Source organism: Pezoporus flaviventris, unplaced genomic scaffold (assembly GCF_033815535.1).
Source record: "Pezoporus flaviventris isolate CSIRO_AGI_PZ_B2104156 unplaced genomic scaffold, CSIRO_AGI_Pfla_v1 ptg000001l, whole genome shotgun sequence".
NCBI lineage: Eukaryota > Metazoa > Chordata > Aves > Psittaciformes > Psittacidae > Pezoporus > Pezoporus flaviventris.
Window position 1 is genome coordinate 45,900,999 of NW_026892549.1, and position 15,080 is coordinate 45,916,078.

At 39.5% G+C, this 15,080-nt stretch overlaps 1 protein-coding gene across 1 annotated transcript; it reads left to right on the forward strand.

Moving 5' to 3' along the window:
- The first annotated feature begins 393 nt into the window (after window positions 1–393).
- Window positions 394–14,722, forward strand: CPO (carboxypeptidase O). The gene is made up of 11 exons (XM_061449469.1): window positions 394–473; window positions 3,996–4,071; window positions 4,446–4,570; window positions 7,069–7,183; window positions 8,225–8,326; window positions 9,108–9,212; window positions 9,911–10,021; window positions 11,288–11,378; window positions 11,945–12,147; window positions 13,184–13,268; window positions 14,454–14,722. The coding sequence occupies exons 1-11, from the start codon at window positions 394–396 to the stop codon at window positions 14,720–14,722; spliced, it is 1,362 nt and encodes a 453-aa protein (XP_061305453.1).
- Window positions 14,723–15,080: the final 358 nt, after the last annotated feature.

A 15,080-nucleotide genomic window follows, 5' to 3' on the forward strand; every position in this document is an offset into this window, starting at 1 on the left:
AGGAACTTGAGCTGTTCTCAAGTTCTTCCCATCCCTATGATTTTTTAAGCTAATCTTCACTAGTTGTTGTGGACCTTGCAGGTAACATTTTCTCCAATGACTACCAAATCTGTCACATAACATTTTCAAAGATTTGAAGGTGACATATAGAAAAATCTTCTTAGAAGTGCTTCAGTGAGAATGTGCTGTTTGTACATATTATGTTTTGGGATGTGGAAGAGAGCTTGTAGAACCAAGAAAAAACAGAACTATTCAAAAGTTAAGTTAATGATTCAACAAGGGCAGGTTCCCTTCCAGGAGAAATCTGGTTATATATTATGATTGTACAAATAAAATGCTCAGTCCTTCTTATCTCTAGTCCCGCACTGTTGCATCTGGGTTCTGCGCACAAAGATGTGGCTTTTCCTTCGGGTCATCTTTTCTCTGGGGATGCTAATGCCTGGAAAACTCAGCTTGAAATTGCAATATGAAGGGTGAGTGTGAAGGGGGTATCATGAACAATGGTGCATGCAGTGATATTCCCACAAACTCTGTCAGATTAATAATAATTATGAATTTAAATGCTGGAGATAAGGTTACAAAGTGGTAAGCATTGTAAGATTTGGAAAGAAAACATAAAGATGAGAAATGAAGAAAGAGGGAACCAAATCCAAGCCAAGAAAGATATGGCTGCAGCTGGAGGAGACACAGAATGCCCCTCAAATGCACCTCAGGATGCTCTGCTTCCATTAGCTGAAATTCATTTGGCTTAGCCTCTTTCATAATGAACTTTGAAATAAGATGTCATAGGAATAGAATACCTTTTCTCAGTATAAAGTGTGGGGGATGGCTGTGGAAAATTATACCCACTAATAAAAGACAGTTGAAGTTACGTGAAAAAGACGGTGTCTCAAAAGCAGCTTAGACATTGAACCCTGCTGGAAATCTGTATCAATAACTGAAAAAACTAATGAATTTTGTCCTGACAATCCTTACCCAAAGGTGTCCTGAGAACTAGATTATCCTATTTTTTTACTGATTAAAGGGTTTTGAAAAGTATGAAACGTCTGGTTTTGCTTTATTCTCCACTCTTGGTCCTGCTTTGTAAGAAAATAAGTGATATAAAATTATGCTGTTTGCCTATCTAAGCTATTTTGTTTCATCCACCCTCAACTTCACAAAGAGAGATAGGTTACAGCAGTTGGGATTTGCAGGAGGCGCACAAATATAGTGTGGAAGCCAGCTATCCACATAGAATTTTATACACAGCATTTTCTAAAGTAAACAGAGAAAGTACCTGGATAAAAGTGCCGAATGCTTCTAGGTTGATTATATCCCCAGAATACAACTTTTAAAAGGAGAAAAAATAAAGCAATACCTACTGCAAAGGAGTTCTTTTGTAGCATACTCATTTAACAATTCTCCTGACAAAGCTCCTGGCAGAATATACAGAGTCACTATTTCTCTCTTTAAAATGTGTTATTTTCCTTTGATAATATTTAGTCTTCAGATTTGTATGAGGGTTGCAGTCAGAGCCTGTTGGTTTCACTGAATATAATTCAATGAATTCTTGGTAATGTAGTGTTCATTTTTGTTTCTAACTGCTCTCCAGGATTCAACCTGTTGAGTACTTGTATGGCATTTAAAAACACTCTTAATTTGAGTGGTCAGTGTGACTTTGGGTAGGCACCATCTGCACAAAGATGAAATAATTAGTAAAGCCCATTTTCGATGTCATTTGCTCTGTTCAACAACTTAAGTGAAATATCCAATCTATAGCATCCAAGGAAATACAGGTTATGCTGAGAACAGTCATAGAATCACAGAACAGTTAGGGTTGGAAAGGACCTTAAGATCATCTAGCTCCAATCGCCCTGCCATGGGCAAGGACACCTCGCACTAAACCATGTCACCCAAGGCTCTGCCCAACCTGGCCTTGAACACTGCCAGGGATGGAGCACTCACAGCTTCCCTGGGCAACCCATTCCAGTGCCTCACCACCCTTACACTAAAGAACTATTTCTTTATATCCAATCTAAACTTCCCCTGTTTAAGTTTGAACCCGTTACCCCTTGTCCTGTCACTACAGTCCCTAATGAAGAGTCCCTCCCCAGCATCCTTATAGCTCCCCTTCAGATACTGGAAGGCTGTCCTTCAACTTGGTAAGAAAGCTTAACTGTAGCATTTTAAAAACTGTTGTTCTCACATGGTCACATGAGTTGACTTTGCAGTTCTCCACTGAGAGTCCTAGTTCATAATCATAAATGAATGTGTGCTTTCTAATCTTAGTTTACTATTAAAAATGATTTGTCTCCGCACTGGCTATTGTAAAAGGTTTATCAGTAAATAAGAGCTGGCCATCTGGCAGCAATCTGACTGTCTGGCATTTCTTTCATTTGGTGTAATGAAGACATAATGTCAATGAGGATAGAAAGATATTACAGGATATTGTTTCCTTTCCTGATAAACAAAGAGCAAAGCAAGCCCAGGCATTTAGAAAGAATAAACTCTGAACTGCAGCTGAGAAGGTCTCCTAGCTAAGATGTTTATCCTGCATCTACAAGGTTTATTACAAAGTTATCATGGCTGTTATACCAAACTGTTACCAATGCAAATGTAATCATTTTGCCCCATATATGAAGGCCCTATATGCTAACAGCATCTCCTGAACCAGTAGTAAACAGCCCATTTTAACAATCAATTCTATGTTTCTCTATCAACAAAGGTTATATTTTCAAAAGAGATGTAAAAAAAGCCCCATATCCCCCTATTTTTCAGTGGATAATGTGAATGAATAGTGAATTCTATTTGCATGTATATTAAGCTGATAATTGTACATTTGTTTATGGAAGCACAAATGATAGCAGTTGCAGTTCAAATGATGAGAGCATATTATATTGATGGCCATAATGACTATGGCCATGCAAGGCTTTTGCAACAAGAAATTCTGTTACAAAAGCTTTAACATGTAAAATGTTCTTTTTTTGTACTTTTGTAGAAACTCCAAGGCTCATTGAAGTCAGTGAAGGAGACTGGGAATTGGTTGCTAACAAATAGGAACACTTCTAGGGTTCCCCATTCTATCACATCAGTAGTGGATAACTGCTGTCTTACTGTTGAGTGATGTAATGTAGTCATCAAAATGCACTCCTCATTCTGAAACTCTTTCATTAGAAATGGCACACTTACTGTCAGTCCTGGAAAGTTGATCTGATGGAATACTGAAAAAATTACAAAGAGAATTTTAATAGAAGATACAGATTTGGGTTTTCTGCATTTCCAACTATTTTAAGTTGTTCTTTCTAAACTTTAAATATTTTTTTCAGATTAAGACTGTAGTAAATTAAAGTTTCATGGGTCCTCACAAAAATACACACTCAGACACTGGATCTGTATGTCTTTCTTTGCTAGAAGTATAAAATTATATACCCTGTACTAGAAATTTTTGTTTCCTGCAAACTGGATAAGAATATGCAAGTCTGGAGAGCACACTAGTCACTATTTATGGAATAAATTGACTATTCTCATGACAAGTAGTTCCTGAACATCCCAAGCTCTTATCAATGTTAATTTCCCATGATTATCTAATGGGTTTGCATGCTGAAGTAGAAGAGCAAAGCACCAAATCTATCTGGAACATCTTATAAAATAAATAGTTTATTATATATTACAAATGATTTTGTTTTGGCTCTGGTCCTGCAAAGGCAGAAATACAGATGCCCTGACAACCAGAGCTCATGTGAGCAGCTGATTTCAGTGGAGAATGGTGAATAAATAGTTGCCACTCGCAAGGAAGTAGACTTAACACTCAAGCAACAGAAAACTCACATCACTTAGTCCTGTTTGCAGCTAGAACATTCCAGGAATTCATCACTCAGAAACGTTTTTCTTGGAAGAGCACTCATTTACATGCTCTGTCTTCCTTCTACGTAACAAAATATCTCCTTTTGATTTATGGAATCATGGATACTTTAACAGACATTAAAACTGATCTTGTCTCTCTGCTGAATTTCCAGGGATCAGGTTTTGCATATTGTGCCAGAAACATTTCAGCAAGTCCAGCTTCTTCAGCATCTTTGCAGCAGTTTACTGGTAAGTAAGAATAACCATGTGTACCCAAAAAGCAGAGTGGGGTCTTGGAGTACAGAACAGATTTACATGTAACTTTGGACAAGAATGAAGGTTAAAGTAAATTTGAAAAAGCTTTAACTAACTTTTCTTACTGTAGGGTGGAATTGCTCTTCTTTATGGAAAGAAGTTAGTTTCCTTGCACGGCTCTGTGAAGGTGCTGCTTCTTATGGGTGGTGCCTGAGCCAACAGAAACACTACGGCTGGAGAATGGTTAAGGGGAGAATTGGAAGGAAAAGTTCTTCCATTTATTGATATGAAGCTACTCCATACTGTATACATTTTCTCATTCCAAAACCGGCTTGACTGGACTGTGAATTTCTTTCTTCTCTGCACAGCTGGATTTGTGGAAGCCTCTGCTACCTGAAGACATTGGGGCTGGAGAAGACCTGCATGTGAGGGTCCCAGCCCCTCTGGTGCAGGAGGTGAAAGACAGCTTAGATCAGCATATGATCTCTTACAGGTACAACCTCTAATTTCACAATGGGAAAGGCTGGCTTTGGCAATATTCCTCCCTATCACAACATGACCTAGCCCTTTCCAATGAACAGTCAGCAAGTACTGATGAGAGGAGCCAACCTTTGTTCCAAGTGCCTCTGACTTACCTTGACCTGCCCAATGCACAGGTGCTATATATACACCTTTGAGTTTTAAAAGCACATTCCCCTCCAACTAGCCTGGGCTGTGCATTTGGAACTGGGATCTGTGACAGCCCAATCTCTCTTGTTTCTTGCTGTTGCTTTCTCAGTGCCAGAGGTCGAAGCTCAGAGGTGCAACTCTTTATTTAGCCTAAAGTCAGGGAGCCAAACCTGGTACAACCACTACTTACAGGAGAATGCTTTGTTCTTGGAAAGCAGTGATATTTGAACACAGGGTCCTCTCTATTTTGGAGTCCCCAAAGGTCTAATTAGTGTCACTGAAGAGAAGCAGTCTCAGTAGCTCTCCTCTTCTCTAGTCTTTTGTTGCTCCTTTGGTTTGGAGAAGAGCCCTTACAAAGTGAACATTCAGCCGGTTTCTTTCAAGCTGTAGTTTCCTACCCCTATCTCCCTCCAGGCTGGTGAGAATTTCCTGGTACCACCCAGCCAAACAGAGACATTCCAGCCTGGGACAAAGGTCGCAGTGTCAGCCGCCCATTGTGCACATAGTTGGGAGCCACGAGCTGCAAATGGCCCATGATGCTTTATTATACCCACCCAGCCACAAATCTTCACTGACTGCCAGCTTCTACTTTAAACTAGAAGATCATCTAATCCAGATGCAAAGTGTATTTATAAAGCCAAATGGCTTGAAATAAGATCTACTTTTTCAGATAACCAGTAGCTAGCTATATTTCATACAGACAATCCTGTAGTCATTCAAGGCTGGTGATAAACAGCCTATGGACATACACATACATATTTACCAGTTAAAGATAAGTTAAAGGATGATTGGTGCCACTTCAAAGCTGTGAAGTGTTAAAGTTGATCTTGACATCCTACATCTTTCCCCATTAATTCTTTTTAGTAAGTGTGATGCCCTGACAACCAGAGATGGAGAGAGATGAGTTGGAAGCCAGTACAAATTATCTAACATCAGGTTTAGACATTCAGGACTTAGGCAACATTCCAGAAGATATTTAACCTCTTATTTATATCAAGGCTTTTCATATTCTGACGGTTACAACTGATTCTAGTGAAAATTTAGAAACTAAACTCAAGTTAGCAGCTTAGTTGTTCGTGGTTTTTCTCTTTTTCTTGCTTTAGGGCTAGAACTGTATCCACATTGTGTAGGGACCTAAAGAAATAGGTGGATAAATCAAGAGTGAAGCTGAAATTTGGCTTTGTATTGAAAAGGGCGTAAGATGAGTATGGCAATGTTAGAGTTAAAGTTCCTATAACATATTCAAAGCAGGAACCACCTTTTAGAAGTCAGTTGACATGCAAGGAAGGTAACATGCCAGTTACGTATATAATGAGAGAGACATAAATGACAAATTATAATCAGGACATCAATATTCTGACTGCGTCAGACTCTGGGATTTCAATTCACCAGACTGTGATAAGGCGTTTTGCGTGTGTGGCTGCATTTCAAGGGAATTTACACTGGCTGAATTTTAGTTTGAAGTTCAGATGTGAATAAACATCAAAGATTAGAGTGAAAATCAGCTGTAACTACTCTTAAAAGTTTCTTATTTCCAGAAATGTGAATCAGGGCTACTGTCAGCAGAATAGTCCATTAGCATTTACAGTGGTTGAAATCAACAGTGTTCAAGTGTTTAAGCTGCCTTTGCAATTGTCTTATCACAAGTGTTACAATGAGCACAGATTTGTAACAGTGTTACAAGGGCCTGATTGCGCTGAGAAAGCGCAGTGTATGATCCAAAGTCTCCTGAAGCCAAGGAAAAGGTTTTAGTGACTCCCTTGATCATGGAATCACACCTGTGCTACACTCATTTCTGAACTCATTTGTAGGTAAAAAAGCAAAAAGAGCATTTTGAAGGAAAAGAGGGAGGTTGTCCTGATTCTGGCAAATTGCAATGGATACTTCTGTGAAGTCTTTGCAAATTGAAAATGTCTCCATAAAATACAGTGAAACACTAATGGTAAATTTTTCACTTTTCCCTCCTTTCCCCAAAAGGTGGTATTTTAGAGTTTTGCCCAGAAGTACAAGTGGTGTAGAAAAGAAAGATATTAAACACTTTCTTTTTATATATAAAATTGTCAATCTTAAAAATTAAAAAAAAAAAAAACTGATAAAGTTACTACTTTGTTGTTTAAATCCAGCAAAAATCTTAGTACTTTGAACTTCCTCTGACATGAAAGTAATCATTATGCTGATGGCGGTGAATTTGCTAGGCAGTCCACAACAGAAGAGGCTAAATCCTTTCATTTGTTGATGTAAGCAATGTACCCACCATGATAGTTCTGCAGTAACTATTAGGGATTGGTTTCTTTCCTACCTTCCCCTTCCCTCTCCCCTCAGCATCCTAATACCTGATGTGCAGGAACTTGTGGATCAGAGCATGCCAAGGGAAAGGAGCAGCCCCAGGCAGGTCCCAGAGGGTTATAACTATACCCAATATCACCCAATGGAAGAGGTAAAGATGAATGCAAGACTGCTTGCTTGCTTTGTAGATTCTATTTTGCAAATGCCACAACAAGCAACTTTGTGATTGCGAAAAGCTCAGGTCAAGTCAGTGGAGCTCTTTCTAGCTTTCTTCTTTGCAGAATTGGTCCTTACTCTTTGACTGGAATCTTGGCCTGGTTGAATTGAACATGAATTTGCAACTGATTTTGATTAAATCCTCAGTTCTTCCCTGACCAAAATCTAAATGCTCTGTATGAAGCAGCCATACTGTTTTGAAGATAATAATCTGGGGTTTGGATGATTGCTTTGCTACCTTTCTACCTTATCATGCTTTATAATTATCTCTAGCATTTATTTGTTTAAGTCCTAGTATGTTTGATGCTGAGACAAATATGAAGCGCAATGACTATTGCGGTCTCTGTAATCCTGCTGAGGAAGAAGAGATGAACAGTGCGAGATCTGTAGAAAGAAGTAATTTAAGGACAGGTTTTTGACATTCTCTCTTAAGGAGAGAATAATGTCATAAGGGTGGGTCGTGAAAACTTCTTGGTGCTATGTTTCATAGATCAGAGGGTAAGCCTGGAGACATGCAGACCATGCTGGTATTCTCCCTCCTACCCACATAGTAAGTGTAAAAGCAGAGTCAAACCTCATGCATGTTTTGTTTGAGCTACCTATTGGGGATGACTGCTGCTGAGCTCAGATGGAGAAAATCAGTACTGACAGGGAAGAGTCTGTGGTGCTATTTTGAAGATTTGACAGTGTGGCTCCCTGTCTGTTGAAGTCAACAGAAAGATTCCCAATAGGATGAGCATGTGGAATGAGATTCAGAATGGAGTATCAGTGTGGTATTGCAGTGATGTTATGTTCTAACACCCAGTGAGATACAACCATGCCTTTGCTCAGAGACAAGTGGAAGGCCTTCCATGAGTGTTAAGTGATACCACAGGTTGAAATAAGCTCTAATATTGCTTGTCTAAGCAAAAGAAAATGCTTTAATCTGGAAATGGTAGTGGAAAAAGAAGGAAACTCACAATCTATGACTATTTAGATTTATCAGTGGATGACTGAGATCCAGAACAGCAACAGTGAGCTGGTGACTCAGCACTACCTGGGGAATACAGTCGAGAATCGACCAATGTATTATCTGCAGGTAAGAGGGGAGCTTTCTTAAAATGAATAAAAGGTATCTCCATAAAAAAGTACACAGGAGAAGGCAGGATTCAGATTTTTCCTAAAACAGTGTTCATACCAATTCATTAAAATAACAGGAGATGGTTTTAGTCCTCTACAGTACAAGTAAGACTTGCCAATTTTCATATATATTATCACTATAACCTTGTTATTGGTATTAAACAGTGAAAACAACAAATTTAACTGAAGTCTTGCTTAGAAATACAAATCAAGCTGAAATTGGCCTGGCAACAGCTGTGCGTGAGGATAAAGTGTTTTGCTTTGTTGTTTCTATTACCTCTTACAGCATATAGCCTTTCTGCTCGGAGTATTCCATGACATTTTGTATTGGACATTCTAGTAAAAACCATAGTCTTAATAATTGTATTAGTCATTGCCTAATCTGTTCCTATCACTGTGTAAAATTAGATTCCCTGCCTTTTTGTGCTTCCCCTTCTTAAAAACAATTAAATAAATCTCAAAGTAAGAACAACCAGTCCTGTGAATGACTAATATAAATGAAAAAGAAACTGTTTCATTGACATTCCTGCTCAACAGACACTCTCAAACTCTTGCCCTGTGATACTACAGAGAGGGGGGTATTAGGAAAAGGAGATAGTCATAATGATGTCTGTAATACCACTAATAATCTCAGATGGCTTAATAACATATCAAGACACATCATTTTCTCTCTATATTACGCTAGGCTATTTTATTCTAATGTAACAGATTTCCAAATTATCACTTTTACACTCTTTCAGATCAGTCAACCATCGGATAAAACTAAAAAGATCATTTGGATGGACTGTGGGATTCATGCCAGAGAATGGATCACTCCAGCTTTTTGCCAGTGGTTTGTGAAAGAAGTGAGTCCTTGCTTTTCCACTGAGAGAATAAAAACCCCCATATAATTTCAGATACTTCAGCTATCTTCTCTATTTTGGTATCAAGAATTGTGCTTTCCTATTAAAATATTATTTTCGAAATTAGTACAAAGTACAGATACCTGCGGAGACCTAAGTTCTAATCAGAGTTTAAGATGAGATGTGGGAGAATATTTGTTACCTCATTGTTTCCTCCACCTGAATTGATTCAAAGACACTGATCTTGAGAGCGACCTCTCAATATCACAGAGTGGTTTTTGGATCAAACCGCTTTGCACCACAAACCCACAGTCCCCCTTGAACAAAGCAACCCTGAAATACGGTATAGCAATGTTCCATGCGTATGGGAAGTACCTGGTGCACAGGTATGCCATCTTGCAGCTTTCATACCTATATCTGTCTGAAGTGCACTATACACTGTTCTTTTGTAAATGGCAACAGGTGGATATAGCATGAGTCTCTGCCCATGGCAGGAGAGTTGGAACTAGATGATCTTAAGGTCCTTTCCAACCCAAACCATTCTATGATTCTATGGTATCAACATATCTGGGGAACAACGTGATCTTGGATACCATGGTGATACCCAGTAGTGGGTGATCCCCTGATGATAGTTCTAAACTAGCTCTTTCCAGATTACCACTAGATTCTCTGCTCAATCCTCTGTATTTTTTTCTTTTCAGATTCTTCAGAATTACAAATCTGACCCAAACATAGGCAGATTTCTGCAGAATTTGGACCTCTACATCTTGCCAGTCCTCAATATTGATGGCTACATTTATTCCTGGGAAAAAGTAAGTAATGAATGAAAATCCAGGAACTAGGTGGAAAGTTAGATGTGCATAGCATGTTTTGTTAATTTTAGATACAATCATAGCAATTATATTTAAACAGAGAACAGTGACAGAATCATTACTCACACAAATCCTCTCCTGGCAGAGAGATTTTGTTGCTTCCAGTAAATCAGCAGTCGCTTGAGATTACAGGGCTAGGAATTCCTGGCAAATGTCATGAGCCTTGGGAAAAGACGACAAAACCACAGGATCAATTGCTTTTGGGTTTCTGGGGATGGACTTCTCTGCTAACAGCTCAAGGCTTGGCTGCTGGGGTTAAGCATGTCTGGAGGAGTCAGTCATTCTCTGCAAGAGATCTCAACTAGCAGATGGGTCTAAGCACCTTTGCAGCATGGGACAGGGGGAAAATAGGTGAAATACTTGGCTATTTGGTTTTGAAGTAGAAGTGCCCTCCCAAACAATCTTCCTTTTCTGATATGGAGGATAATGCAAACTCTTGGTCTTCGGCAGCTCTCATAATACTTGCAGGCTCCTGAGTGCAGCCAAAACACTTTTTAATGCAGGACCTTAGCATGGCCTAACAAGCTCAGCCTAACACCGTATGGATCCTGCTTGCTCCCCGGAAGGTTTGGGACACAACCACACATTGCAAATGGATTCATTGGTAATTCAGCTAGGAAGTTCATACAGGCAGTGCTGTGAGCTCTCAGGGAAATAAGTACAGAGTCATAGAATCATAGAATCATAGAATAGTTCGGGTTGTAAAGGACCTTAAGATCATCTAGTTCCAACCCCCCTGCCATGGGCAGGGACACCTGTACAGCAGTGAATATAGCAGGGAACCAAGGAGCAACATGCAAGTTAAGCTGACAATGAAAGTATTCATCTTCCTGAATCTGAAACAAACGGAAGTTGAGCTATCTTCCCTTGGACATAGAGGTATCCCTCACAATGCCAAATTTTTCTTAAAAGTGCAGCACCGGATAGAAGCAGTTGAGTACTCATAAAAAGCATACTACTTCTTTTAAAGCTTGGAAGGCTCATTTCAAGGTACAAGCAGGCTTGTGGAAGATGACAGCCTGGCTGTAGTAGATAAAATGTTCCATCACTAAGCTTTATCACCCTTTCATACAGAGTTGTACTCTTACAATGCAAGAGTTACTCAGAATGCAGAGGTCTAAAATAAAAGAGACTTTACTTCATATTATTACCAGGCCCTATGGATCATTGAGTTGTTATAATGTAACTGAAGTTACTTTTGTTTAGGACCGTTTATGGAGGAAAAATCGTTCTCCATATATGAATGGCACCTGCTATGGCACAGATCTGAACCGAAACTTCAATTCCTCCTGGGGCAGTAAGTTCCAGCTATTTCAGATCAGCAACACAAATGTAAAGCAAGAGTAATAGCTAGTCTCTGAAATAAGATGAAGACCTGTAAGAAAGAAACACTTATCTTGTTGTCATCAAAACAGATGTAAAAATAAAAACCTGGTTTGTAAAAATATTATCATTGACCTTCAACTGACATTTATTTTTGTGAGCAGAAAATTGCTGCTTATATAACTATACCTCTAATTCACGGCAGGAGCAAGCATCAGCTCCTAGGTAGCAGTGTTAGGAGTTAGTCACTTAACAGCCAATATTTATGTTTGCCATGAATTTCAAGGAGCCTCCCTGGCAGGTGGTGTACTGTGGTGGTGTCAAAGTGTTTTCGTTGCAGTCAGCCTGTAAATGTGAGTTAAATATTTCAGTCTTGTAGCAAATTTTAGTTGCTACCAACAGGGTATACTGTTGAAGTCCCACTGAGCAATCTAGTCTTCCTGCCCATATAAACACATGCCTTAACTCTCTAAGGTAGATTACCCTGTTTCCTCTGAACTGTTTCCTCTCCTTTGATTCATTTTTTGTATTCCTCTCCAGGTATTGGTGTTTCTTATAACTGCAGCAGTATCATCTTCTGTGGATCTGGACCAGAATCAGAGCCTGAGACAAAAGCTGTGGCTCAATTAATTGAAAAGAAGAAGAGTGACATTTTGTGCTATTTAACAATTCACTCCTATGGACAGTACATCCTCATTCCGTATGGCTCCACAACTGAACCTGCAAGTAACAGTGAAGAACTGGTAGGGCAAAACATTTATTGTCTACATTTGTAGAGAACGAGTACAGGCAGTAGCATGTGACACAACTCTACCTGCCCCATTGCCTTTCCTTCAGAGGAGCTGGGCTGACTCAGGGGCTTGCCTCCCAGAGGTACTGTTGCTCCACGCAGTATCAGCAAGGCCTGTTTGCTGCAGAATTAATCCTAATCCTTCACCTTAAATCAGGAAAATTGAACTATTAGAGAGAGGGTTACTGCAGTGCAACGCAAGCGGAGAAGTGCACCAAATTCTTATTGCGTACAAGAATCACAGATTTATTTAGGTTGGGAAAGATCTTTAAGATCATCAAATCCAGACATTAACCCAGAACTGCCAAGTCCACAACTAAACCATGATCCTAAGTGCTTTAGGATCTCAGCACATTACATATATATGGTTGTCAGCGATTGTGTCTAGAAAGAGTATTTCAAATGTGGCTCACCAGGAGAATGGGAGCAAAGCAGACACCTACTTCTTGTTTACTTCTAACCCTCAGCTTCTAAGTGTTCTAATTTGAATCATTAATATATGTATTTATGAACTAGCTGCAGCACTAGTAAAGAGCACAAGGCATTTTGGGTTCGGACTTTGTCTGAGTCACTGGAGAATTCATTTAGTCTGTCTATGGCTCAGTTTCTAAAGATGGTGGGATACAGAGTGTGCGGCAATAGAACAAGTGTGAGATCGGTCAGTGCTGCCACCAGTTTCAGTATGCTATACAACACAGAGACTGATTCTCCAGAATCCTGCCCTCTAGCTTTATAACAAAGCAAGTATCTTTTCTACCTAATAAAAGAGTAACTTTTAAAACTTTAGCATAATTTGCATTTAAAAAGTCAAGAGCAATTTGCCCAAATGTTTGTAATGGATTTCGCTAGTCTTGAATTAATAATATCAAAACTTAAAGTTGATCACATGTAAATGTAAAACTGAAAGAGGCAAAACTTTTGGTCCACTCAAAATAATTGCTAAATGTACTGGCACTGATGACCATGCTTTTCTTATTTTGAATTTACAGATGTATGTTGCAGAGAAAGCAGCTGCTGCCCTGATGGAAAAGTACGGGACCAGCTATGAAGTAGGATCAACCTCTTTAATTTTATGTAAGTTTTTTTATGTTTCCCTTTGATTGTTCTGTTTTTTTCAAAGAAAAGAGTCATTTTTGTGTCACAAGCATCAGTAAGCATTGTTTTGCTGAGTTTTCTCTTTGAGTAATATTTAATGGGCTGGTTCAGTGGATCATCTAAGCAGCAGTCATTTTAATAGAAGATAACACTGTAAATTATAAAGCTGACTGAGGGAAAGAAGGAAGCATTGATCAGAAGCTAGTTCCTACATGAATTCCTCACAGATACATCATAGAGGCCAGAAGGAGATCTGTGATAGATCATCCTGATCCTGCTGAAGTCAGCAGCCAAAATCCTATTTGTCTTCACTGGAGTCAAGCAAAAATTAAAATCCCAATCAGGTCTGTAGTAACTCCCTCAGACATTATCACAAGGCAGCTGCTTGCAGTTCTGTGTGAAATATGTTGGTTTCAGCCTTGTTCCTAATAGACTTGGTAGTCACATCACAAACACAGCATCACGGATGATACTAGTTGACAGCCTGTAGAGAGAGGACCAGCAGGCCCTAGACACTACCTGGTAAACCCAGTATCTTCCCAGTAAGCAGTAAGTCATGTCTATCACTTAGAACAGTAAGTGGTTGCCTCCAGTACCCATGTGGTTTTGCATATTCACAGTGTCTGTCTGTGCCAGTCTCAGAGTCACCTACTGCATGAGCAATGTATAAGGCAACTTGTCCAGGCCTAGGACTGCATTTTGCTAGGGTTTGTACTTTTATTAAATAGCTAAGAAAAAAGATTTGTGAGGCATATGAACAATGATACAGGGAATAGGCAGAAATTTTTCTGGCTTGACCAACATTATGCTTAACAACAAATACACAAAGAAATTCCAGGCAATGCCAATGTAGGAAATGAAGTACCAGAGCAGATAAATGGCAAATCCATCTTGTATCCCACACTAGTCACAGTAAAATGCTAAAAACACAGAATCTGTGGAACTCATGAATCTCATGAAGAATTGTTTCACTTAGGAAACTCCATGGAAGACTTTTAGTATAATTAAGAATTGCAACACCTAGAAATTCTGCTCTCCATGTCACAGTGATATGTGATTATTGCTTAGTTCAGGGTTTCTAGTATAATCTTGCATTAACTATAGCAGAAAGTATTTCCAACAATGCTTAATACAGATCGCTCCCCTTTGTTTTTCAATTCACAGACAGTAACTCAGGCTCCTCACGGGACTGGGCTCACATGATTGGCATTCCTTTCTCCTACACATTTGAACTGAGAGACAAGGGTGCTCATGGATTTGTTCTACCCCCTGACCAGATCCAGCCCACATGTGAGGAGACTATGTTGGCTGTGACAACTATCATAGACTATGTTGATCACAAGTACTTCCCAGGCGGGGCTGTGATGCTGTCCTCCAGCAGCCTGGGCCTAAGCCTTTACCTCAGTATCGTACTTACATGGACTGTTTCTTAAAAATGGCTTTGAGAACCCAGCAAGAGACTCCCATGCAAAGTACATCATCTATCTCTTTGAAAAGATGAAATTACATGAGCGGAGGAACTAAATGTAAAGTATTTCAATAAAGGCTCATCCCACGAAATACAAGTGTCCACTTACGGTTTTGATAGCTATGTTTTAGGGGAAAACGAAAGAATGAGGAGCTGTGGCAATTTCCCAGACTTTACCTGCTTGCTCTGCAAGAAACCAGCTTGAGTACACAGAGCACTGTTACTCCCCAGTTCTTGAGCATGTTTTCAGGGATTCACCTGGGTCAGCCACAGTCCTACTCTGGCACAACTGTCCCTACCACCTGGCCCTGTTGATACAAGCA